General features: G+C 54.9%; 1 protein-coding gene across 4 annotated transcripts in view; it reads right to left on the minus strand.

The window, feature by feature from the left end:
• The window catches only part of TOGARAM2 (TOG array regulator of axonemal microtubules 2), a 56,921-nt gene that overhangs the window by 30,375 nt on the left and 3,065 nt on the right, over positions 1-23,481 (minus strand). For 3 of the 4 annotated variants that reach the window (XM_082356704.1, XM_082356703.1, XM_082356705.1), the window contains exons 2-10: positions 14,876-15,015; positions 13,890-14,003; positions 13,179-13,460; positions 12,390-12,601; positions 11,473-11,663; positions 6,384-6,430; positions 3,244-3,410; positions 617-761; positions 226-390 (exon numbers count right to left, since the gene is read on the minus strand). In XM_082356704.1, the coding sequence (XP_082212830.1) occupies positions 226-390; positions 617-761; positions 3,244-3,410; positions 6,384-6,430; positions 11,473-11,663; positions 12,390-12,601; positions 13,179-13,460; positions 13,890-14,003; positions 14,876-14,903 (1,351 nt within the window). In that variant the 5' untranslated portion in view covers positions 14,904-15,015. The remainder of the gene's footprint in view (positions 1-225; positions 391-616; positions 762-3,243; positions 3,411-6,383; positions 6,431-11,472; positions 11,664-12,389; positions 12,602-13,178; positions 13,461-13,889; positions 14,004-14,875; positions 15,016-23,481) is intronic. The other variant, XM_082356702.1, reaches the window with a different exon arrangement.

The raw sequence follows: 23,481 nt of genomic DNA on the forward strand, positions 1-23,481 counted from the left end.
CCCGTTACAACACCCTGGGCCCCCAGCCTGGCCCACAGATACTTTTGACTTCCAGACACTGTTCCTCTCTCTGGCAAGGTGATCACCCCAGGCTGCCCCCTCCTCTGACACGGGCAACTGGCAGAAGCAGAGCAGCAGAAGTCACCCTCGCCACACCCCAAAGCACCCCAAGACAGCATAGCGAGGGGGACACGTGCCCCCCCAACCAATTGGTCTAGGTCCCACCTGAAGCATGGCGGGCAAAGCTGAGCTCCTGCTTGCTGACCGGGATGCTGGACAGTGAGGCCCGGTTGGCCCGCTTCTTCGGGATGACGCCGATGTTGTTTCTGCAGGGGCCGCTCAGCCCAGTGGGCACAGAGAGGGTCCCACTGCCCCCGAGGGTAAGGAGGCCTGTGGAGGCAGAGAAAGTCCGAGGACAGAGCTGGTCCCGCCTGTCCCCCGGCCCCAGAGTCCCCCTTTGGAAATGGGCCCATCAGTGAGCTACAAGACAGCAGATGTGGCTCTCTGTACCGTCTCAGGACGGAGAGGGTGGGAGGCGTGGACAGCCTCTCTTTTGACCCAGGTGTTGGCCAAGAAGTCTCCCCAGCCTGCGGGAGCCTTCCCAAGCACCCAGTACCTTCCTTCATCAAGGTCCTCCGGGAGCCCAGGCTCTGGGAAGCGAGCTCCCTCTCCCTCTCCGGCTCCTTCACTCTCCGGACCAACTCCATCTCCTTCGTCTGCTTCAGCCGCATCTTCTCCTGGGCAGACCTGGCAATGGTGACCTGGATCCGGTACAAGATCAAGGCAAACTCCATCACCTTGGGGACCCAACTGTGCTTTCTATACCTTCTTCATTCATTCCATCATCAGGAATGTGAGTGGCTCCTGTGTGCTGATTGCTGTTCCGAGAATGAACAAAAGGTCAAAGGCCTTGCTCCCCATGAGCCACGTGGAGTGGGGAGATGACAGCAAACAGACAGCCTCTAATATCAGGCAACATGCACCGGAAGGCAAGTAAGGGACACAGGGTGACGGGGCCTCTGTTTCGGGTAGGGAGACCCAGAGGGACTCCCAGAGGCGGTGAAATTGAAGCAGAGACAGAAAGGAAGTGAGGAACAGGCCCTGAGGCTGAAGTGGGCGTGGCTGGGAGTCCTGAGGAGGACACAGGCAGGAGCGCCCTGAGTCAGAGGAGAGGCAGGACACAGGTCGCAGGTGGCAGGGATGGGGCAGGAGCCACAGTGCACCGGGCCCTGTGGTCCACGGTGGGGACTTGGGCTTTTCCTCTGGAGGACACAGCAAGCCACTGGAGGTTCTGAGCAGAAGAGTGACGTGATCTGATGTTTTTTTTTCTTTTTCTTTTTTTGGCCGGATGGGGGGGTATTCTCTAAGTGTTGTTTTTAATAACTTTTTATTTTGAAATAATTTAAGACTCACAAGGAGTTGCACAAATAGAACAAAGGGTTCCCATGAGGTGGGACTTGGACTAGGATAGCAGGAATAAAGATGGTAGAATGGCTAGATTCTGGGCATGTTTCAAAAGTAGAGCCCACAGCTTTGGCTGATATATGAGGTGTGGGATGAGAGAGAAAGACAGAAGGCAGGGATGGGCCCAAGATTTGGGGCCGGAGCAGCTGGAAGGCTGGAGTTGCCTTTTACTGCCATTCGTGGAGAGGGGACACTGGGAAAAGGAGGTTTTGCGGGGGTAAGAGTTCAACAGTTAAGTCTTGGACAAGGTAAGTTTGAGATATAATTAGAGACCTAAACAGAGACGTTGAGTATCAGTTCTATATAAACATAGTCATATAATGTAACAGCTACTGGAGACTGGGGAAAGTCTGGGCTGGAGAGGGAGATTTGGGAGTCCTCAGCATAGAGGTGGTACCTAATGCCATGGGCTGGATCAAGTCACAGGGGTCAGTATAAATAGATAAGATGCTAGAGGTCTGAGCCCTGGGGGCTCCAGCACGTAGAGGTCAGGAAGATGAGAAGGCAGCAGCAAAGAAGGACCAGGAAGGAGCTAACTTTGATGTAGTCAGAGAAGCAAGAAAGAAGCCATCCCTCACCTCCGTCCCTCAGTGGGGAATTCAAGAAGGATGAGCCACAAAAGCTGGCGATGGGTCAAGCTGGAAGAGCACTGAGATGTGCTGCACATGGGAAGGTGGTCTCATTGATGCCTCAACGGGGGCAGTTTCAGCGGGGCTGGCGGGGACTAAGCCCAACTGGCCTGCACTCAGGAGAGGAGGAGTAGAGAGACAAGGCAATAGTTTTCTTTGGTTTGGTTTGGTTTTAAGACGAGAGAGGAAACAGAGAGCTAGGATGCTGGTGGGAATGATCCAACTTCAAGAAGAACATTGCTGATGCAGGAGAAGGACAAGTGCTGGAGCTGGAATATTAGATGGATTGAGCTAGAACAGTAGGAGAAGGTGGTGTGTGAATGGGGTGCTTGAATTTGAGAAGTGACGGTGGTGAAGTTGTTTGCAGTGCCAAGGTCTACAGTATGACCATGGGAGTGAGTGGCTAAGGTGGGGTGGAGGATGAGATCATTTCATGGCCCTGAATTGTTCTTCCTTTGTCTCATGGTCCGTCGCCCTCGCTGGAGTGGGAGGATGTGGTGCCTGGACTTTATCAGCTTCACTGGATCCCATAGTATATGCATATAGCAGGCTTTCAAGATGTGTTTATTGCACTCTTATACCTCTGTTTCAAAAAAAGACCATAACAGTGACTCTCCACGTTTCACTAAATTCATCCAGACAGGAATCTGGATGAATCATCTGGATCAAGGTCACCTTAGAAGTCCAAGGTATTTGTCAGCCTGTCAAGCACAGGCCTTTGGCTGATCTGCCTCTGAGTCAGCTGCCTCTGGGTTGCTATCTTGGGTGTTGGTTCAAATTACTAGGCTTGGTTCACCTAAGCCCCTCTGCACTCTCCCCCATATCCTACTTGCATCTGAACCATGTGTGACCTCCTTCTGCCCTCCCTTCTTCCCTCATCCCCACCCCTCATCTCCCCACTGAACTCTTCCCTTCACCTAGTCTCCCTCACCTCCATCCTTCTTCTCCTCTCTTCTTTCTCTTCTTTTCTCCAGCCTTCACCTCAAACCCATCTACAGGTTCTGGCCTCAAGTACTAGGGGCAGCTGCCTCGGGGCTCTTCCTTGCTTTCCTCAAGCTGGTCCCACACTTACATATTTCAGAAACATGTGTGTGTTCAGCCAGTGGTCCACTCTGACCCCAGCTTCCTCTTCCCCTCGCTTTCCAGGTACCTTGGTGCTACTCTCCTTCTCGTCCTCTTCTTTTAGCAAGGGTTGGGTTTCTTTGGCATGGCTGAAGGAGAAGGCTGTCAGAGTAGGAGCAGACTTAGATGAAGGCAGGGCAGGCTTCTCAGGGGCAGCAGACCTGTCTCTGACGGGCAGGACCAAAGGTTTTGGCTCTGAGGAGTAGAGAACAAGAATGGAGCTGAGGACGCCCAGCACCCAGGAGCAGCAGCCATCCCTTTGGGGCTGAGGCTCTATGACCCTGTGGATGGTGTGACATTTTCCTGCCTAAGCCCCTCACCCTCGGTTCTTCTGCCCAACGCTTCCTTGCTGGAGAAAGACACAGGTTAAATCTACTCTACAGGGCGGCACTGGCACGTATAGAACAGGCTGCCCGAGGACCAACACCCTCCTCCTTTCATCCCTCTATCCATTCATTCAACTAGTATTGCACACCTTATTCTAAGACTGGGGGTGGGGGGATGCGGGGAGGGAGGAGGGAGGAGGCTGGGCAGGAAATAGGGGCAGATCGGTTATCTAAGAGTTTTAAGATATTTCCTGAGAATATAAGTCTGTTTTAACTGGGAGGTGTGTACTTCAGAAAGAGGAAAAATAAAATGAGCCCACTGACTGTTAAATACCACCATGCTCCTATCTGAGACCATGACAAAGCATGAAGGGCCCAGAGAACTAATGCCAGCCCAGGGCTCTCATTTTACAGACAGGAAAGCTGAGACCCAGTGACCTTCAGGCGTTCTTACGATTGATAAAATACAAATTCATTTCCAAACGACATCAAATCCATAGTATCTCTTTGTCATTCTATATTTTCCCAATTAATGGCTTCAAAGAGCACATTTCTGGTAATAGAGGCAGTGTGCGGGTAGGTTCATTTGTTTTCTTTTCTTTTTTTTTAATTTATTTATTTATTTATTTATTTTTGGCTGTGTTGGGTCTTTGTTTCTGTGCAAGGGCTTTCTCCAGTTGTGGCGAGTGGAGGCCACTCTTCATCGCGGTGCGCGGGCCTCTCACTGTCGCGGCCTCTCCCATCGTGGAGCACAGGCTCCAGACACGCAGGCTCAGTAGTTGTGGCTCACGGGCTCTAGAGCACAGCCTCAGTACTTGTGGTGCACGGGCTTAGCTGCTCCACGGCATGTGGGATCTTCCCGGACCAGGGCCCGAACCTGTGTCCCCTGCATAGGCAGGCGGATTCTCAACCACTGCGCCACCAGGGAAGCCCCATTCGTTTTCTTTTAATGAAAGAAATGTAAACCAGGTTCTCATGCTCACAAAGTTTGGAGTTCACTGTCCTTGAGTGAACTTGCAAATCAGGGGTCCTCTGGAATGGGGGTCACCATCTGGGGCTGCCTGAGGCTGAAAAGGGTATGTTTTTTTTTTCTTTTCTTTTTTTTTTAATATTTATTTATTTATTTGGCCACATCTGGTCTTAGTTGCGGCACGCGGGATCCTCCTTGTGGCACGTGGGCTTCTCTCTAGTTGTGGTGCGCAGGCTCAGTAGTTGCGACGCGAGGGCTCTCTAGTTCTGGCATCTGGGCTCCAAAGAACATGGGCTCAGTAGTTGTGGCACGTGGGCTTAGTTGCCCCACGACATGTGGCATCTTAGTTCCCTGACCAGGGATCAAGCCCCTGTCCCCTGCATTGGAAGGTGGATTCTTAACCACTGGACCACCAGGGAAGTCCCAGAAAGGGTGTGTTGAGTCTGGGGATCTGGCAGGGCTCCCGGGTCACCCCAGATCTCTGCCCAGCCCACACCTTCTTCCAAAGATCCCTCCTGGGAGAAGGATCCAGGGCTGAGGGGGAGGAGGGGCGAAGCCTCCATCTGCCCAGAAGTAAAGTAGGACCGAGGGTCCAGGTGTCCAGGTGCCAGCTGACCAGGGCAGGGACTGTGGAAAAGCCACAAGATTGGGGGAAGCCCTCAGCTTCAGACAATACCATGTGAGCCCCTACTACGTGCCAGACGTGGTCCCCAAATTGGGCAATGTTGTTCCCAGCCGACAGCTGGAGGGTCAGAGGGCCCCTTAAGGACTTTGCCACTTTGTAGCCCCTTCTCACCTATGCCTCCAAGAGACACCCTAGAAAGCCTTGTCCAAGCAGCCTGGCCCCTGCCCCCTGGGGACCTGGTTCTCAAGCAGCAAGCTGGTGAGGCAGACAAGGGAGTAGCTACAGGCTCGTGTCCCCTGGCCCAAAGCCCCATTCCGGTGCTCTCAGGGTAACTCTTAAGGGACACTGGGTGCCAGTGTGCGCCACACCAGACTGCCCCAGCTACCCCGCAGCAGCCCAGCCGGGGAGAGGGGGGGATGCAGCCGCCACAGAGGTTTCTGTGCCAGGCCTGCCTCTCGGGCCCAGCTGAGCATCTTAACCCTGGGGCCTCTTGGGCAGCAGCCTCCCGCTGGCCAGCTGACCCACCTGCTGAGCTGATTACAGAGTAACCTGCTGGGAAGCTAGACAAGAGTCCACCCCCTCCTGCCGGTCAGCACAGCAGCTGCCTCTAGCCCCCCGACGCCTGCGGCCCAGGCTCAGGGTGCTCCGCCCAGGTCCCCTCCCCCAACTTTCCATCCTCTCCACAAACTAGGTCATCAGGCTGGAGAGCCTCCCTGGGCCTCGGCCACCTGCCTCACTGCCAGCCCGGGTTCACTCTATTCCCCTGATGCTGAAACCTCTCAGGATGGGCTGACTAAGGCGTTGTGGGATGTGGTTTAACTTCTCACTCTGTCTGGTGAGGAATCCTCTATTCACTTAGAACCGCACAGGGGCAGCAGACACACGATGGGTCAGAAGCGCCAAATTGGAGCCGTGAAGACCTGCGTGCAAATGTATCAAGGCTGCTTTCTGTGCCCTGAGGCCAGGGAGAAGGTCCAGCTTCAGTTCAACCCCTTCCTCTGTCAAATGGGGACAGCGCCGTCTCTCTCAGCTGGGTGTTCATGAAGCGACTTGCGCTGGTGGAGGGCGGCACGGAGCAGGGGCCACCGTCCGTGGCACCAGGGTGACTTCTGCTTCCCCGTCTGTGAAATGAGGGACTTGAGTCTGACAGCACCCAGGTCTCCTCTGGCCCTAATTCTGATCCCATGATCCAGCCCAGGAACCAGAGAGTCAAAAAACACATGGGGGTGTGCATGGCGAGTACATACCCAGAGATCTGGCGGTCTTCTCCCGAGGCCCACTCTCCCGAACCAATCTTAAAAGAATGGGGGAGAAAAAAGCACCCATGAGAGATGGCAAGCAAGAGCTCCTGCTGTGAGGAACCCAGGCTAGCTCCAGGAGTGGGCAAGGGCCGAGGGGGGAACACAGCCGAGGGAGCCATGGGTGGCCCTGTAAAGAGGCTCCTGGCCAGGGCTTCAAAGCCGCAGGAGATGCAGTCCCTTCCGCAAACTTGAGGGCAGGCCGACCGGCAGGCCAGGCCAGGCCAGCCTCAGTGTCCGGACACAGCTCTGAGCCCTATTTTCCAGAGGCACGGCCCATCCACTCCCCAGGAAGCCAGCCTCTACATGAAACTGCCCAGTCCAAAAGGGAGCCCCGTGCCCTGCTCTGTCCGCAGGAGAGCGGCTGGAGCAGATGAGGATAAATCTCCTTCCAGCTCAGAGCAGACTGAGTTCAAGTCCTCCAAACTGCCCCCACTCCATGAGAGCTCGGTGATCCCCCCACCCTTGCCCCTCAGGGTCTAGAGGGATTGACCCCCTTTGCTGCTGATGGGAAATCACCACTGTTTTGTAACAGAGGTTCAATCCCAAACTAAGCACAGGAAAGGAAGATGGGGCATTCCCGGCACTGGTTTTAGCGGGAATACAGCATCACTAAGACAGATGGCAATCCCTGCCTTCATGGGGCTTACATTCCCGTGAAGACCAGCTATACATCATCCAACATGGATTTTTCTCCTCTCACGGGGAAATGCATAGACAGCAGAACCCCCTGGGGGGCCGACAGGGTCACAGGCCACAACGAAAGTACTGGAACACAACATCCTGTGCTCTGGCCTCAGAGGATTCACTCAGCGGAATGACCCAGGCCGGGGTGGCTAGAGGACGGGCAGTAGGAGAGCCCATTTCCGTGCCTGCCCAGATCCAGGGGCCCCTATCCGAGGGGTCTGTGGAGGTCAGGGGACCCGAGGTCTACAGGAGGGGCAGAGCTTCAGGGTGGGCCTGGACCAGCCAAGACTCAGAGTTGCTCCCTGTAACACGCACAGCCTCTTGGATCTAGACCTACACGGAGGGGCTGTGTGTTTTGGAGCCAGTAGGCAAACACCCCAGGGCATCCAGCCTAGGGAGCTCATCCACTGCGTCTTCGCCATTGGAACCCACCACTGCCCAGGAGCACTAACAGGTTTGGGGGGCAGAGGTGGAGCTGGGAAACCCCTGTGGTTGCCCCTGGCTGCCTGAGGTGGGCACGGGGCACCGAAACCCTGGGGCTGCTTCCTTCCCACAGGCCTGGCCGCATCCTGCTCCTGGCCCACAGCTTTGCCCCTTTGGCCTCAAGCTGGAGGCTGCTTTTCCTCCCCCTCTGAGCAGAGGATGTGGCCTCAGAGCACGTGGCTTTGCCTCCTTCAAGCCATGGACCTTGGGAAACCTCTCGCCTTCCCTTCTCTAGAGACCCATCAGCAGAAAGGACAGAGGCCAAGGCTGCCCACACCCACCAGAGCCTCTGCCTTTCTCCACACGGCGTTCCAGCTCCTCCCCCGTCTTCCGAATCCACGGAAACCCCACCACCGGCTGAGGTAGACCCACCAGGCCCCACGAGAAGAGGGGGAACAGCAAAGCTCTACCTGCAGCAAGAGCCCCTCCCTGTGCCAGGCCGGACGTTTAAGCATCCGCCAGTGTCCCTGGGCAACACAAGCTGAGCCCATCCACGAGTGGCCACGCCACCACCCCAAACCTGCCTCTCCTCCCAATTCCCTGTCCCCGTGAAGGTGCCACCAGCTGTCCAGCTGTTGAAGCCAGTAGCTCTGGCGTGGTCCTCGGCTCCCCGTGCCCGTGGTCCCACAGCAAGCCAGTCACCAGGCACGCCCCACTCCTTCACCTGTCGAGCCCCTCTGCACGCTAACCACCTGGGACCACGGCCTCCGTCCTGCTCAGGTGCCCATGTCTCCTCCCTCAGATCCCTGCAGCAGCCCCCGAATCAGCAGGTACAGCCCATGCCACTCTGCGGTTGCCAGAGTGGTCTTCCTAAATCAGATCTGATGTCACTTCCATACCACAAAGCCTGCGGTGGCACCTCACTGCTTCAGGATAAAGCTCATCCTCCTCAGTGTAGCACACGGGCCCTTCAGCCCTGCTTACCTCACCCACCTGTCACACACAGATGCAGATGCTGCTGGAAAACTCCTGGCAGCTCCCTGAATGCCTCAGTCACTCCTCCTTCCTGACTCTCCCTTTTCTCCAGCTCACAAACTCTCCCTCAGCCTTCAAAACTCAGCTCAGGCCTCGCCTCCTCCAGCCTGATGGAGATCATTTTCCCCTGCGCTCCCCAGAACGAGGGGCAGCCTTCTATCTTAGCACTTACCTCACTGGACTTCGAGTCAACGGTTTACTAGTAACTACCTCTCGTGAGCTCCTGGAACACAGAGACTGTCCTGTTTGGCTTTGCTTTCACAGCACCTGGCACAATGCCTGACACAGAGTGGCGCTCAATAGCTTTTAAGGGAGTAAGTGGATGCACGGATGCGTGGCTGGATGGAAGGATGGATGAAATGGAAATGGAGGCCCCCCCCCAGCCATCTGTTAGCCTCACAGAGGCAATGGGGAGAAAGCCATGTCGCAACCAGACAGCAAATGGGCAGATACTTATTGTGTGACTAATCCACGGCAGGTACCAAGCTTGACACCGTGGGAGCCACAGAGATTTCCAGATATGGCCCCTGCCTTGTAGTGCTCCAAGTTAAAGAATAGAAATGAGGTTTAGGGCTTCCCTGGTGGCGCAGTGGTTGAGAATCTGCCTACCAATGCAGGGGACACGGGTTCGAGCCCTGGTCTGGGAAGATCCCACATGCCGCGGAGCAACTAAGCCCGTGCGCCACAACTACTGAGCCTGCGCGTCTGGAGCCTGTGCTCTGCAACAAGAGAGGCCGCGATAGTGAGAGGCCCACGCACCGCGATGAAGAGTGGCCCCCGCTTGCCACAACTGGAGAAAGCCCTCGCACAGAAACGAAGACCCAACACAGCCAAAAATAAAGAAAGAAAGAAAGAAATGAGGTTGAAATAAACGTTGAGCAAATCAGCGGGCGGGAGGCAGTCAGGCAGAGCACAGGCTGGATGCTTGTGGACGGTGCTGAGAAGGCACTTCCCTTCCCCGCTCCCCTGCGGAGGCCAGGGAAGACCTGAGAGCGGGGAAAGATGTGGAGCTGGGGCTTGAAAAACGTAGGAACTGATCGGCGGGCCAAGGGGGAAAGGCTCATGTTGGGGCTGCAGAGAGGTGCCACCCAGGGCTCGGCACAGGCGTTGGGGAGGGTGGGTAGGAGCCTGTAGAGCAGCACAGGAGGAAGTGTGGAGCGGTGGGCTGGGACAGGCTGAATGTCTGGCCAGGGAGACTCATCTTTAAGCTGCTGGCACCAGGAAGTCCATAAAGGTGAGATGCGTGGAAGAGGTGTATTCAGGGGGTGGATGAAAACACGAGATTAGGATGGAGAGCCCAGGGCTGCAAGGAGGCCGGGTGGGAGCTATGGGGGGAGGTCAAAAGGGAGCCAGTAAGTACAAGCTGAGAGGAAAGGCAGGGGCAAGACGGGGGTGGTAGCTTTTGTATTTTCTCTTACTGTTCAAGAAAGACCTAATGGGATGTGGCAATCTGTTGGGAACAGGAGAAAGTAGGAGCAAAAGTCAAAGATGATGCTGAAATTGGAAGATCAAAGGGAACACCTGCACCTTGGTGGAAATCGGGAGGTTGTAGGAGGGAGGCAGTTTGGGGAAACATGAGGTGCTCTGTCCGTGATGCCGTGACGGTGGCACATCCTCCCTCCCTGCCTCTGACACTGGATCTGCATCAGCCATGAGGACCCTGAGGATGCTCAACAGGAGGCTGGAAGCACAGAGCGTGACTCCGGGGAGACCTCAGGGTAAGAGCAGGGGACGCGGAAGTCACCCATCCCCCATGATCTTGGAAGCCACTGTACAGATAAGATCCCAGGGGAGAACAAGGAGGTGGGGGGCAAAGGGCTCTGGAACAAATTTAAGAAATGATGAAAGAAGGTGCACAGGAGGCTGCCTGGAAGGTCGAGAAGCAGGTTTAAAGTCAGGAAGGTGAGGAAGAAGAGTCCAAGGGCATCAACAGCTCAGACGGTGCAAAAAAGTCAAGAGCAGTGGGATGGGAGGGAGGGTCACTTATCTGGGGCCAGAGAGTCATGAGAGCCACCAAGAACTCTCAGAGGGGAGGGAGAGGAGGGTGTCTGAGCAGGAAAGGAGGAGGCAGTGTCGATGGGGAGGAGGGAGGTCGACGGCGAAATCAGGCAGAGAGCTCAAACCCAGGAGCGGGTCCACAATGGGTTCCCACACTCCACCAGGGGTGGGAAAGATGTGGACACGCCTACAGTCAGAAGGGAAGACAGCGTGGGAGACAGAGGGAGAGGAGAAGCTTGAAAGAAATAGGTACAGCCGACCCCAAATAAAGCACACGCTCTCTCTCTCTCTCTCTCTCTCTCTCACACACACACACACAGTCACTCCAGCCATCTGGCCTGACCACAGGGATGTCTTTGGCCATGTGGAGAGGACCCTCTGTCCCACTTACAAGCCATAAAGCCAGATTCATTACAACACAGAGATCCTCTACCCGCTGATTCCCAGCCTTTTGGGGGTATGAAGACCCCTTTTTAAGTCCAAAAGTTTTGTGGACTCCCCCCCATATACACAGACACGATAATACTTGTATTTTTAGTGTCCATTAATTAAGAAAATATCAATACGTCATCACAAAGAGCTACCATGAATTCAATAGAGCTTTAAAATAATTTGTATTTTATTCATCACTGCAGCAACCACACACATCAGGACACTGGTAGAAGACAGAGGCCGAGACATTGTTAATTAAGCCCATACACCCCTCCTGCTGGAGTCAAGGGTCAGAGCTGTGACCACGCCAGGTCTGAGGCTCTCAGTGGAGGACCTTGCCCCTCACACGCCTGGCCCCCAGAGTTCTGCCCTGGCGTGGAGGCTTAGCCATAGGGAGCCCAAGCGGATCTTGGGGGGTAGAGGAGAGAGGACTGCAAGGTACTTTTGACTTAGCGCTGCTTACCGTGTGGTGGCAGGCCTCAGGCCCATGAGGACGTCCTGGCCCGGAGGCAAGAGGCTGGGAAGGGAGCCAGGCGTGCAGGAGGAGGTCCCGGTGGGCACCCTGTCCTTTGGGATGGGCGGGATCACAATGCCCCCCTGGGACTTGTGTGTCTTCTCGTCACTGCAGTGCAGGTACTGCTGGGAGACCTGCACCTGGGAGTGAAGGTGGAGGAGGGGTCTGGTCCATGAAACATTCCACTCTGGATGCTCACCTCGCAGGCACCTCACACAGAGCGGTCCCTTCTATCAGCAGCCACCTGGGCAGAAGTGCTGGCAAGTATCCTCTGTTTCTCTTTCCAGCCACACAACCCTGGGACCCCCAGGTTCATTGTTTCCTTACCATTTTAGGCAAGAAGGGAATCCCCTCATTCCTACTCCAACCCCTTTTGTTATTATTATTATTTGTTTTTCTGTTCTCATTTCAGAAAATCCTAGAACGTCAGGGCTGAAAGGGATCCTCAGAAACATCTGGTCCAATTCCCTCTTTTTAGTGCAAACTGGGGCCCAGAGAGGGGAGTGACTTGCCCAAGGTCACACAACCAGTGAGGGGCAGAGTGAAAACCAGAACCCAAATCTCCAGAGTCCCAGCCCAGCGTTCTTTCCCCTCTGCCACAGTTCCTTGCCGAAAATGGGGAGGGTCAGAAGCATGAGGAATTCTGGAACATTTAGATCAGAGATGGCTTGGGAACGACCAAGTGTAAGACAGGTGGTCACACAGCCTCTGCGCAGGAGGACTGGGCTCGGTACCTCTGGGGCAACCCCCAAGCCAGAGAAGACGCCTCCAGAGAAGCTCAGGGCTTGGGAACAGGGGTTGGTAAAGGATAGAAAGAAAAACAGAAGGGCAGGGAAGCAAGACTCAGAGCAGTCCAACCACCTTACCTCCTGGGCACTGGGTCTCAGCTCCTGGGGCCCCTGATGGCTCCTGGGTGGGTGCAGGCCTTTGTCCTTGGCTCCGCAGGCCTCCGGGGTGGTGGGGGTGCTCTGGACGGGAGGCATCGGCCTGGGCACCCTCAGCAGCCTCTGAGAGGCGGCCCGGGGGACGGCGGTCCTCAGGGGAACTCCTTTGGGGGCTCCCCCAGGATCCAGAGAGGCTGTACGGGGTGGGGACGGGGAGTAGGTTAGTCCCAGGAGTGCGGGGACTAGGGTTAACTGAGATGCTGGCAACAGGGCTTTATGTCCTGGGGCAGCTGAGATGGAGAGATGAGGGGGCAGATCCGCCCCCAGCTCTACCCGCACCACTAGACTCTGCGGAGTGTCCTTTCCCACTCCTGTAACATTTGGTAGAAAGTGTCAATCAAAGTTACCTATCTAAAATTCAGAGGCAGGTTGGGTAGAAAGGGAAACGAAGTCAGTACTGAATTAGGAGCGAGGACGGCAGGTGCTAGTCCTTGTGTCCCTCTGAAAGCCACTGGGTGGCGTTCAGCATAGCCGGTGGGAGTGGGAGGAAGAATATAGTCAGATTTGTGTTCAAAAAGAACTCCTCTGCAGCGAAGACTAGAAGGGGGCGAGGGTGAGAATGGGGAGGCAGGTTGGGAGCTACTGCAGAGGCCCCGGTGGAGGGTGTAGAGAGAGGGTGCTTGGCGGGTGCCCCCTGACTAGCCCAGCTGCCAGCTGGACACCTGCCGATCCTCACAGCCCAGGTGGCCGGGGGACAGGCCCAGGGCTCACCTCGGGGAGATGCTGCCAAGCCCTCCACGAGTCTCCTCGTCTTGAGCTTGTCCTTAATCTGAGCGGCGTCCCGGGCCACACGGTTGGCCTCCGACTCCAGCGCAGGAAGTGGCACCAGGGGCTGGGGGCCCAGTGACAGGGCCCCGAGCTTCCTGGGATGGCCATTCCTGGCCTGCCAGCCCTCCAGGGAAGCCTCCAGCTTGAGGCTGCCGGGGTCCCCACGTCCACTCAAGAGCTGCGACGGCTTCTCTAGCAGGACACTCAGCACTGGCTGGAGGGAGGCTGAGGGAAGCGGAGTCCAGAGCTGCGGTGCTGGAGGAGCCCAGGCCCTGAAGCCAGGGACCACAGCCCTGCCTTCCCGGGGCTCCTAGGAGAGCCCCCCCTCCCTGTTCCTGCGGGTCCCCTCCGTACAACTCCATCCCCTGAGGCACAGGATTGAAAGGACCCACCTAAAACCCAAGGGCATTTTCAGTAGGGACCAAAGTAAAAATAATATCTGCCAGTAGCTTGAGGACACAGCCGGGCATCTAAACACACCCGTCTCCTCCCTCCAGGACGAGGCCCAAGCTCTGCTCCGTGGTCACTGGCCCTGACTGGGCAGCTGTCAGGTGGAATCCCCCATCTCTGCCCAAAGGCCCCAGAGAGGCTGCCCCGGGCACTCGAAGGCCATTTGATGTGACCAAGTCACTAGGCCCAGTGCCCCAGTCTCACCTTTTCCAAAAGTCTTTGGGCTGGAGTTGCTGCTTCCCCCCGGAAGTGTACGGGGCCCAGCACTGGTCCAAGGGATGCTCCCACAGTTCACGGCCACCGGAGCCAGAACCTTGGCTGGGGACAGAAGCACAGGGAGAGCGGCATCTTAGAGCCCACTGCGGCCAGGACTGAGGACAGCTGCCCCAGGCTCTCTGCAGCCCCTCCCCCAAAGCAGAGCCTGGCCCTCGGATGGGGGCTTGCCATCCCAACTCCAGCCAGCCAGGGCACCATGATCCCCACCAGAGCCCACTCTTCCCCGCCCTCTCGGCCTGACTTCTCCCCCCAGCTTGGTTCCCAACCCCTTCCCCCATCACACCTTCTCAGCCTCCTTCATGGGCTCCCCAGGTGCTCTGCCCTGAGTACCGCGGCCTGTTTCCTGAGCTGCTCAGGCATTCCCGAGTCTCCACACTCCTCCCAAGGGGTCACCAGGCCCCTGCTCCAAGCCCTCCGGGGAGAAGTGGCCCTCCACCTCACAAGCACCCATTCTCTCCAGGGCAGGACCTCTGATCCCCTCACTCTGCAGAGGAGACTGAGGCCCACGCAGCCGGCTCCCAGTGGCAGCACCAGGCCTGGGACCCAGTCTCCCGCCACAGAGCTGGCCACACTGTTCCCACTCTCCTGCCCTGTCAGCTGAGGAAACGGGGCCAGCCGGTGCTCCTGGAGGCCCCACTCCTGTATCCTCTGCCCATCTCCATCTTCCCACCACAGAAGACCACAGTCAGCCCCTCAGTCAGCCCACCAGCCCAGAGAGTGGAGGCAAGGCTCAGGCTGAGGACGCCAGAGCCAGGCCAGGGAGCCCCCTGACGGACGGCTGAGCGGGGAGGGCCCACGGACAGCCTGGCCCGGATGGAAAAGCACGGCAGCCCAGCTACATCCCCCAGGATGAGACCCTCTGAGTATCCGAGGAAGATCCCCGCCCCCTCATGACTTCCCTAGGTGACCCTTACCTGGGGGGACAGCGTCACGGGTGCCCATGCCCTGGGTGGAGAAGACACCTGGGAGGTTGTCTGGAGGGAGCAGCTACTTTCTGGGCCGTGAGTACAATCCTCAGGCATACAGACGGCCCCAACCTGTAACATCCAGGGACCTAGGATGGGGAGAGGCAGAAAGAAGTCAGTACAAATCACAAACACTTTTTAAACCACTTCGCGGGAAGCCCACCAGGAGTTAAAGCATTCTTATAGTGAAGAAATCTGCCACTAAACCAAAGGACGCTTCTTTTTTAACATTTGGACTCTCTTGGATGCTTCAAAATTTCCAGGTCCCCAGGCTGCATGACTGTAGGCAGAGCTCATTGTGAAGAGTGTCAGTGAAACCCATGAACCCGTCTTTGCTCGTGGACAACTCAGGGTCTTGGGGAAGGTGGAGTTTATCAAGGGGGAGTCTGACACTTTGTTTCCACATCAGTTTCTACTTTCCTCATTACTCTGCCAGCTGTCCTGGAAGCTCACGCTGAGTGTCAAGCTTTGTGACCCCACTTATCACACAGGTACGCAGTAGGGCCTCCCCGGAGACCAGCTCTCCAGTTTTCTCTCAGGCGCACCAGTCTCCCTCTGTACCAAGTTTCTGGCCCTTGTTCTCACTTTGTTGACCAAGCCAACCTCAGACCCTCTCAGCCATCTCACTGTCCTGTACTGACCGCTTGAGCACGCCAAGCCTCTTCCCAGCCTCCCTCAACCCTCTGGGGCCAGTCATCTGCTCCTGCCCTTGACCTGACTTCATTCTTTTTCCATGTGATAAGGGTCTCGCCACAGATGCTGTGACTTCACACAATTTTCTAAATTCTCTGCTGAGATAATAGTGACCCATTTTCACCCTGACAGGCAGGGAGGTGAACGGCCAGAGCTGATCAGTGATAAAATGAGGGGCAAAGGCCACATCTCCCAAATCTCCCAATTTCTACTCGAGAGTAGGTCCCTCGAGATATCATCTGGGGACAGGGCAGGATGCAATGCCAACTTCCTTTTGCTGAGCAACAAATCCCAACCCAGGGACTGAGAAAACCTGCCTTCCATCTGGAAGTCAGCCCGCCACGTCCCCACCCAGGCCCAAGAAGGCCGAGCAGCTCCTAGCAACCCTCCTGGCCAAACAGTGGCTCAAGCCCAGCCCAGCCCAGCCAGCCCGGCCCCAGCCCAGCCTTTGCCTGGTCTCGCTGATTACAGCCTCAAGCCACTCGGGTTCTCTGTCTGAGGAGAGTTTTCCTCACTATCAGGGGAGAAGGCAACCCCCTGCCTGCTGACAACGGGGCTAGGGATTTGGCCACATGGTAGTGACAAGCTGCCAGGAATAGCTGAGGGACACGGCACTTCTCCCGAGCAACGTGGAGGGAGATTCTGCTCCACGGCTCCCAACACCCCACTCCTCGCCCCACTGAGCGAGAGACTCAAGACACTGGCAAGGTGGCTGCTTTGGGCAAAGCCCAGAAGGAACATTCCTGGGGGGACAGACCTTCCACGGCTGAATTAAAGCAAACAAGCTGGAGTCCAGGCTTCGGGGGCAGTGAGGGCTGCAGGCCACACAGACACCTGCTGCCCATTCCTAACCAGAGCGCAGACTTTCTGTGCAAATTACATGTGGAAAAGCGATATTTAGCTACAGCCCTTGTTCTCAACCTCAGCCGCAGGTCAGAGTCTCCTGGAACTGATTAAAATGACAGATTCCAAGGCCTCACCCCAGGCCCCAGCTGAAGTCGAGTTTTCTAGGGAGCAGCCACAAGGATCTGTTTGGGGGTTTTTGTTTCGTTTTTTTCTTAACTTCTGAGTGACTCTGATGTTCAAACAGGATTGAGGACCACTGGGCTGTAGTTCAGATTCTCTTTATATTAAGATGCCAGCCCTGTTTCTGACCTCAGGCTGCCAAAGTGGATGTTGCTGCTCCGTCTCCCCAGAGTGATCCCGTCTAGGAGGCTAAAGAGCCGATCTGGAGCTCCTTAGAGTACAGATACGTAAGGTTCAGCGGCACCTTCTGAGCAAGCCTGCCCTCCACCCGACTCCCCACAGACTCCCTGGCGGACCAAGACGGCCCAGGTTCCTCCGTTCCCTGAGGGACACCAGCAGTACAGAAGGGAAACCTGGGTCCGCTCCATAGCTCGCCCAGGCAACCCCATCGACAGAGCCCCTTTTAGGCCTGCCCGCCACTTGCATCCACACCTTTGACCCCTCGGGCCCTCAGGGTCTACATGCAGGGCCTCCTCAGTGCCTGCCCACGGGGAGGCGCCCACAGCTGCGTACGGACAACCATGTCTTATGTGAGAGCAGTGGGTGCCACCTCCCCAGGACCTGGTGGGAACTTAAAGATCTATGTCCAAACTATAAAAACCAGGATCAGAAATTCCATTCCAAATGTGGACAAAGCTTTTGGGTTTGGCATGGACAGTACTTAGTGCTGACCCCTGAGACACAATTCACTGAACCCTCATTTGACCTGGCACTGTCCTGGGCACCAAGGAGTGTGTCCCCTGTTGGAAGAGCCAGCCCCTGACCTAAAGGGCTAACAACCAGGGGGTTCTGGGGACCAGGGTTCCGTCCTCACCCCAGAAGTTCTGGATCGCTCAAGATGGCTGGCTCCTCCACCCTCGGCCTTGGTGCCCGCACTCAGGGAGAGGGGTGGCCCGAGGTAACTGACCATTGTCTACTCCTTCCACTAAAGCAATGGCTAAAGAGGTTCCATGGTGACCAACACCACAGGAATGAAGAAAGGCGACAGAAGGGACTCAGGTTTCAGGTGGAAAGAAAACAAACATGGACTGTCCCAGGAAATAATGTCGGCCCCAAAGACAAAATCCCCACCGCCCTGTGCCTTGCACAGCCCGCAGGGAGCCAGTGCCCCACTCCGGGTCCACCTTGCTCCCAAGGGAGCTGGGCAGAGTCTGGTCCTCACATGAACAGCCCTCGGCAGGAGGCCAGCATCTGAGTAGGGAGGAGAGATCAGAGCAGGGGGACTGGGGAGGGGGTCGGCTCCCAATCCTGGGGTGTGGGTTCCAGTAAGTCAGAGAGCGCATCTGCTCAGATGTGTTTGGTGGGAACAATAGTGCCGTGTCCAGGCAAGGAGAGAGAGAGAGGAAGGCAAGATGGCCGAGTTACCATACCTAGTGTTTGAATCCGAAATATGTGCCCCACTGAAATACTCTCTGAAGAAGGGCCCCGGGTGTAGGCAGCCCTCCCACCCCACAGCCCTGCCCCAGCCTGCCCCTGAACGCCCACCTCGGGACACCTGGAACTCTGCTTTGAGGTTGACACAGCTAGGTTGGAACCCTGCCGTGCCCCTCTTTTTTTTTTTTTTTAATATTTATTTATTTATTTATCTGGTTGCACTGGGTCTTAGTTGCGGCCGGCGGGCTCCTTAGTTGTGGCATGTGAACTCTTAGTTGCAGCATGCATGTGGGATCTAGTTCCCTGCATTGGGAGCACGGAGTCTTAACCATTTCGCCACCAGGGAAGTCCCCTGCCCTGCCCCTCTTGAATTAACTTGGGAAAGTTATTTAATTCCTCTGAGCTTTGGTTTCTTCATCTGAAAAAGCGTCCTAACAAAGGGCTTTGTTAGGGTTAAATGAAGTCATGTACAAAAATAATTCAGTACCACTGCTGGTAGATAATCACGAATGTCAGGTCTGAGCTCTTCCTCCTCCTCCCCCACCCTACATGCACACACACGCGCACACATTCACACACACGTACAAACGTGCAAACCCACACTACCTTTAAAGTTACCAGGGGCCAGCCCTCCAGTCCTACAAGACAGACCCAGGTGACCCAGCGCCCCTCACGAGCAGGAGACAGATGTGTCTATAGAGTTAAGAGGCTCAGGCTAGATGGGTCTCCAGCTGTCCTCACGGCGATTCTATACCACGCAGGGAACGCTCGCTGCAATGCCCAGAGAACACGGTCTGTGTTCTGCGGTGCTGTCTCACTAGGTACCTGGAGACCCTCCGTGGAAAAGCTGCATCCTCGCGGGCCGGGAAGGAAGCAGGATCAAGATGGGCAAGGAAGGGGGAAAGGCATTCCAGGCTGAGGAGGCTCTGAGCAAAGGCACAGAGGATCGAACAGGCCTGCGAGTTTAGGATTTGGCAGGAGGGCCCAAGTCTAGGCAGGCGGACCAGGGCCGGTACCTGCAGTGCTCTGTCAAGTCTGGGCTTGTTCTGCAGGCAAGGGGAGCTCTAACGATTTCGAGCAGAGGAATGACATCATCTGACCTGTGTTTTCGTGCAGACCCCTCAAGGGGACCCGGGACAGACTTTCCTAGAGAAGGAAGTTTTTGACAAAATTTTAGGACCGAAATAGAGACACTGGCCCAGCCTCTGGACTAAGCACAGAAAATACATGTGACTTAACCAAGATTTGACACTAGTTATTGCCAGAGTTTAGACTGGACAGAACACCCCTTCCTGTACCCCAGGTGTCTCCCTGAAAACAGTCACCCACCCACACCTCCATTCCTCACACACACCCGTTCCTCTCCCCACACAGGAGGTAGCCCACCCCATAGACCTCCAGGGAAAACTCTGGGTATTCTCAGGCGACCTATTGGACTTGACCTCCTGGGTTCAGTCTATCACTGAAAGTCTGAGATCCACTCACTCATTCAACCATATGTGAGGAACTAAGATACAAAGGTAAATGAGACTAAATTCCGACACCTGTGAGCTGTGTGACCACAGACATGTTACCAAACTTCTCTGAGCCCCAGTTTCTTTAATTGCAAAAATCAAGATATTGCCTACCCTACTTCAATAATATATTCAATAAAATACAAAAATCACTCAGTACTGAGTCTGGCCCCTAGCAAGCAATCAGTACCCTGTGGCGTTAGTGTTACTGCAATGAATGAAGCTCACAGCAGCTGCAGGTGGAGAACACGTTTGGGTGGACAGGGCAGGAGGTTGTGAAAGTAATCCTGGAGACAGAGGAGAAGAGTGTGATTTGGGGCAGAGATGGTTCAAACGAGGATGGGGGGCAGATCTGAGAATCAGGAGCCATGTCAACAGGACCGGGAGACCGATTAGGTAAGGAGAGCTGAGGGAGTCTAGCCTGCGTCCAGGGTTCTGGTGACGGGGCTGGAGGACGGGGTGCCATCTGCTGCCAAGAGGGTGAACACGGGAGGAGGTGCCAGTCTGGGAGAGCCCCTGAGTCCTGGTTTGGTCAGGTGGGTTCGTGGCTCCTCCAGGGCCCCCGAGTGAAGGCATCCAGAAAGCCGCTGGTCTGAGACTCAAGAGAGGGTGATCTGGGCTAGAGATACCGGCCAGGAAACCCCTGGTAATCAGACAGCGATTGAAGCCATGAGAGCAGATGTTGTCAGTGGGAATGAGACCGGCAGGAGTGCAACCATTTTGGAAACAGGACCAGGGAACAGCCTTGGGCAAAACAAGCCCTGCAAGCTAAAGAACAAAGGCCTAGTATACTACTGGCCACAAGACAAGAAGCTCAGCTATAAATTTCAACCTTATCTGTTCCTGTGCTTTCTTGCAGAGCATTCTCATGCATCCCTTTCCCCTCACAGAAGCACTCCCCCTGTTCCTGATAGCCACCGTGGAGCCACCTACGACTGATCAAAGCAGTCTATTTCAGAAATTATCAGTGATCATGAGACAGACCCTCCCTTTTGTCATCAAAGCAACTTGAGCTGGCACCTTTTTTCCGCCTTCTCCCTTGTGCACAAGCTATCCCTTTTAATGAAAAGTTTTGCTTGCCTAAGAGTCTTGTGGGGGGATTCCCTGGTGGTCCAGTGGTTAGGACTCGGCGCTTTCACTGCCGGTGGACCAGGTTCAATCCCTGGTCAGGGAACTAAGATCTCGCAAGCTGCACAGCATGGCCAAAAAAAAAAAAAAAAAATGGAGTCTTGTGGAAGCAATATTCATTTCTATAGTATTGCCGTCTAAGAAAGGGTAATACCGGAAAGGGCCTGGTACCAGGAAGACCTGACCACAGGAAAGAAGAGCTAGAGCAGGACAGTCAGGGAGGCTGGGGAGTGGGTACCAGGAAAACCAAGAAAGCAGAGAGTGAGCAGAAGTGTCAACACAGCAAAGAGGTTGGGAGGGGTGAGGACTGAGAAAAGCCCATTGGATGTGGCCTTGAGGGAATCATCCAGGTTAGTGAGAGCAATTTCTGTGCATGGGGTACCTGGAGGTCACAGAAAGTTGCTGTTGAGGAGCGTGTGGAAGGTCAAGAAGACAACGGGTATAGATCATTCTTTGGAGCTGCTGGATGGGGAAGAGAGGAGAGAGAGCTGGTGGCAGCTGGGAAGGAGTGAGGGGGGGTGAAGTTTGTGCTGTTTCCTTGTTTGTTTGTTCTCTGTCTTTTTTAAATATAGGAACTACTAGAGCATTTGCATAGGAGGAGGAAGAAGAGCCAGGAGACGAGAAGGGCTGCAGCTGTGGAAGGAAGCAGGGGAACTGATGGAGCAGGACCCCAGAGCTAACTGGACGGGAGGGAAGGGCACAGGCACGGGCCAGGGTTCACCGCAGGCAGGCGGGGGGCCGCCGGGGGGCCGCCGAGGGGCAGCCGAGGGGAATCCAGAGGGAGCGGGCAGGAGGGCTTTGATACCATCCATGAAGTAGGAGGTAAGACCACCGAGCGTGAGAGCAGTGAAACTCTGGAATATGGTGTATTCTGACCCCAGAAAAAAAAATTCTGTTCCTTTTCCCACCCACACCCCAGTCGGAGGCGGTCCATCTTTGTTAGCCTGAGGCAGAGCCGATTTCCACAGTGACTCTCAACTTCCAGATAAGGACTCAGCCACCCCCGGAGCTGGTAGTCCCAGGAGCCTCCTCCACCCAGAACCAGGAGACTGATGCCCACACCCGCCAGACCCTCTGTGAGAGGCATCCAAGGGCACCCCTCCTCCCTGCCAGTGGCTCCAGCCGTGACTGGCACATGGGCCAGCAGGAAGGCAGTGCACAGATGAGACTCACCCTCACCGTAACTGCTCCGTTCCTGGGCCGCTTAACCAGCTCTGGAGCTACGCCCACTGGCCCCCCCTGCCATCATGGGATCAGGTGGGATCAATACTCCTGTAACCCTTCTGTCCTCCAGACAGTATCAGGTGTAGGTCAGCTAAGCAGGCCCATGGTAATTTAAAGAAATGCAGACGAAGGCTGAACACAGTACCTGGCACGTAGTAATAACTCTCAATAACTGCTTGTAGCATGAATGAATGAAGAAAGCAAAATTAAAGCACATCTTGACACACAGTCTTGTTGAGAAGAAACTAACTGAAGGAAACTAGCATTTCTTATTTCCGTGCTGCTGTGTACCAGGAACTGGGCTATGTGGTGCTAAATATTATGCCACTTAAGTTTTGAATCAAGTAACAAGGCAGATATTATTGTCCTCATTTTCTAGATAAGAAGACTGAGGCTCAGAGAGGTTAAGTAACTAGATCAAGGCCGCAGAGCGACTGAGTGGAAACATCAGGGCTGATGCCCTCTGCTCTCGGAGGTACTGGAACACAGTACTCCAGAGCGGACACTTAGGAGTCGACAGACTTGGATTAAATTCCATCCCCCGCTAGCTGTGTGACTTCACACGGCTAAACTTCTCTGAGCACACAGCACATGACTAAACTTCCCCTGAGCCTCCATTTAACTGTAATGTAAGTAACACTGTCTATCACACAAACTTATTGAGAGTATTCAATAAAATATGACAAGCACTTAATACTGTGTCTGGCCCCTAGCAAGGATTCGATAAACAGCGGCTATTAATAATATTGTTTGTTTAGTAACAATTTTACTGCATGTGTTCAGATGTTCAAGGAGAGGGAAATGTCCTTTTTGAAAGTCTCTGAGGTAAGAAGTTAAGAGGCCTGGCTAAGGCTGGGTGGCAAAGATGTCCTTCCGTTGCATGAGTTCCCTGGGGTGAGCAGGAGGCAGCAGGCACGCTGGGGCAGGACAGGCCTGCATCTCAGGGACCTCCCGGGACAGGGTAGATCTCATGGTCAAGAGCCCAAAGCAGTGCTTCTCAACCATTTTCATGCCCGGCACAGCTGAGGAGTGCAGTCTTCAGTTTGTAAAATCTCAGTGTGTGTTGTGGAGGGCTGGGTGGACTAGGGAGAGGAAGGGGACAGCTGCATAATGTCTGGGTCTGTGACATGTGGGACAGCCTCCCACATCCTCCCCAGGAATTCTGATATGAGAATTCACTGGTTTCAAAGATACGAGAAGCCTACGTATGAGAGGAAGTTTTATTTAAACTGTGTTTGAAAAATAACGAAGGTAGGAGAGAAGCAGAGCTGCCCTGTTTGATTGTTCAGGTTGGGCACTGCACAAGGGCATCACAATTAAGGGGACACCATTCACACTGCAGATTTGTACATTTATTATAGCTCTTGTCTGATGAATAAAAGTAAAATGTCTTAAGAGAGAGGCATCTTTTTCTAACTCACACAAAATCACCATATGAGCAAGCAGCGGCCCTAGTGACAATGGGTACGTAACATATCCATAAATCTACAAAACCCAAAATCTTCTGAGCCTTCCCCCACTCTTGTACATCATGTTGACGCAAATATAAATTAGAGATCAGAATCTGTGCTAGTAATTTAATGAAGTTTCACATTG

The sequence above is a fragment of the Balaenoptera borealis genome (assembly GCF_965194805.1).
Source record: "Balaenoptera borealis genome assembly, chromosome: 15".
Lineage (NCBI taxonomy): Eukaryota > Metazoa > Chordata > Mammalia > Artiodactyla > Balaenopteridae > Balaenoptera > Balaenoptera borealis.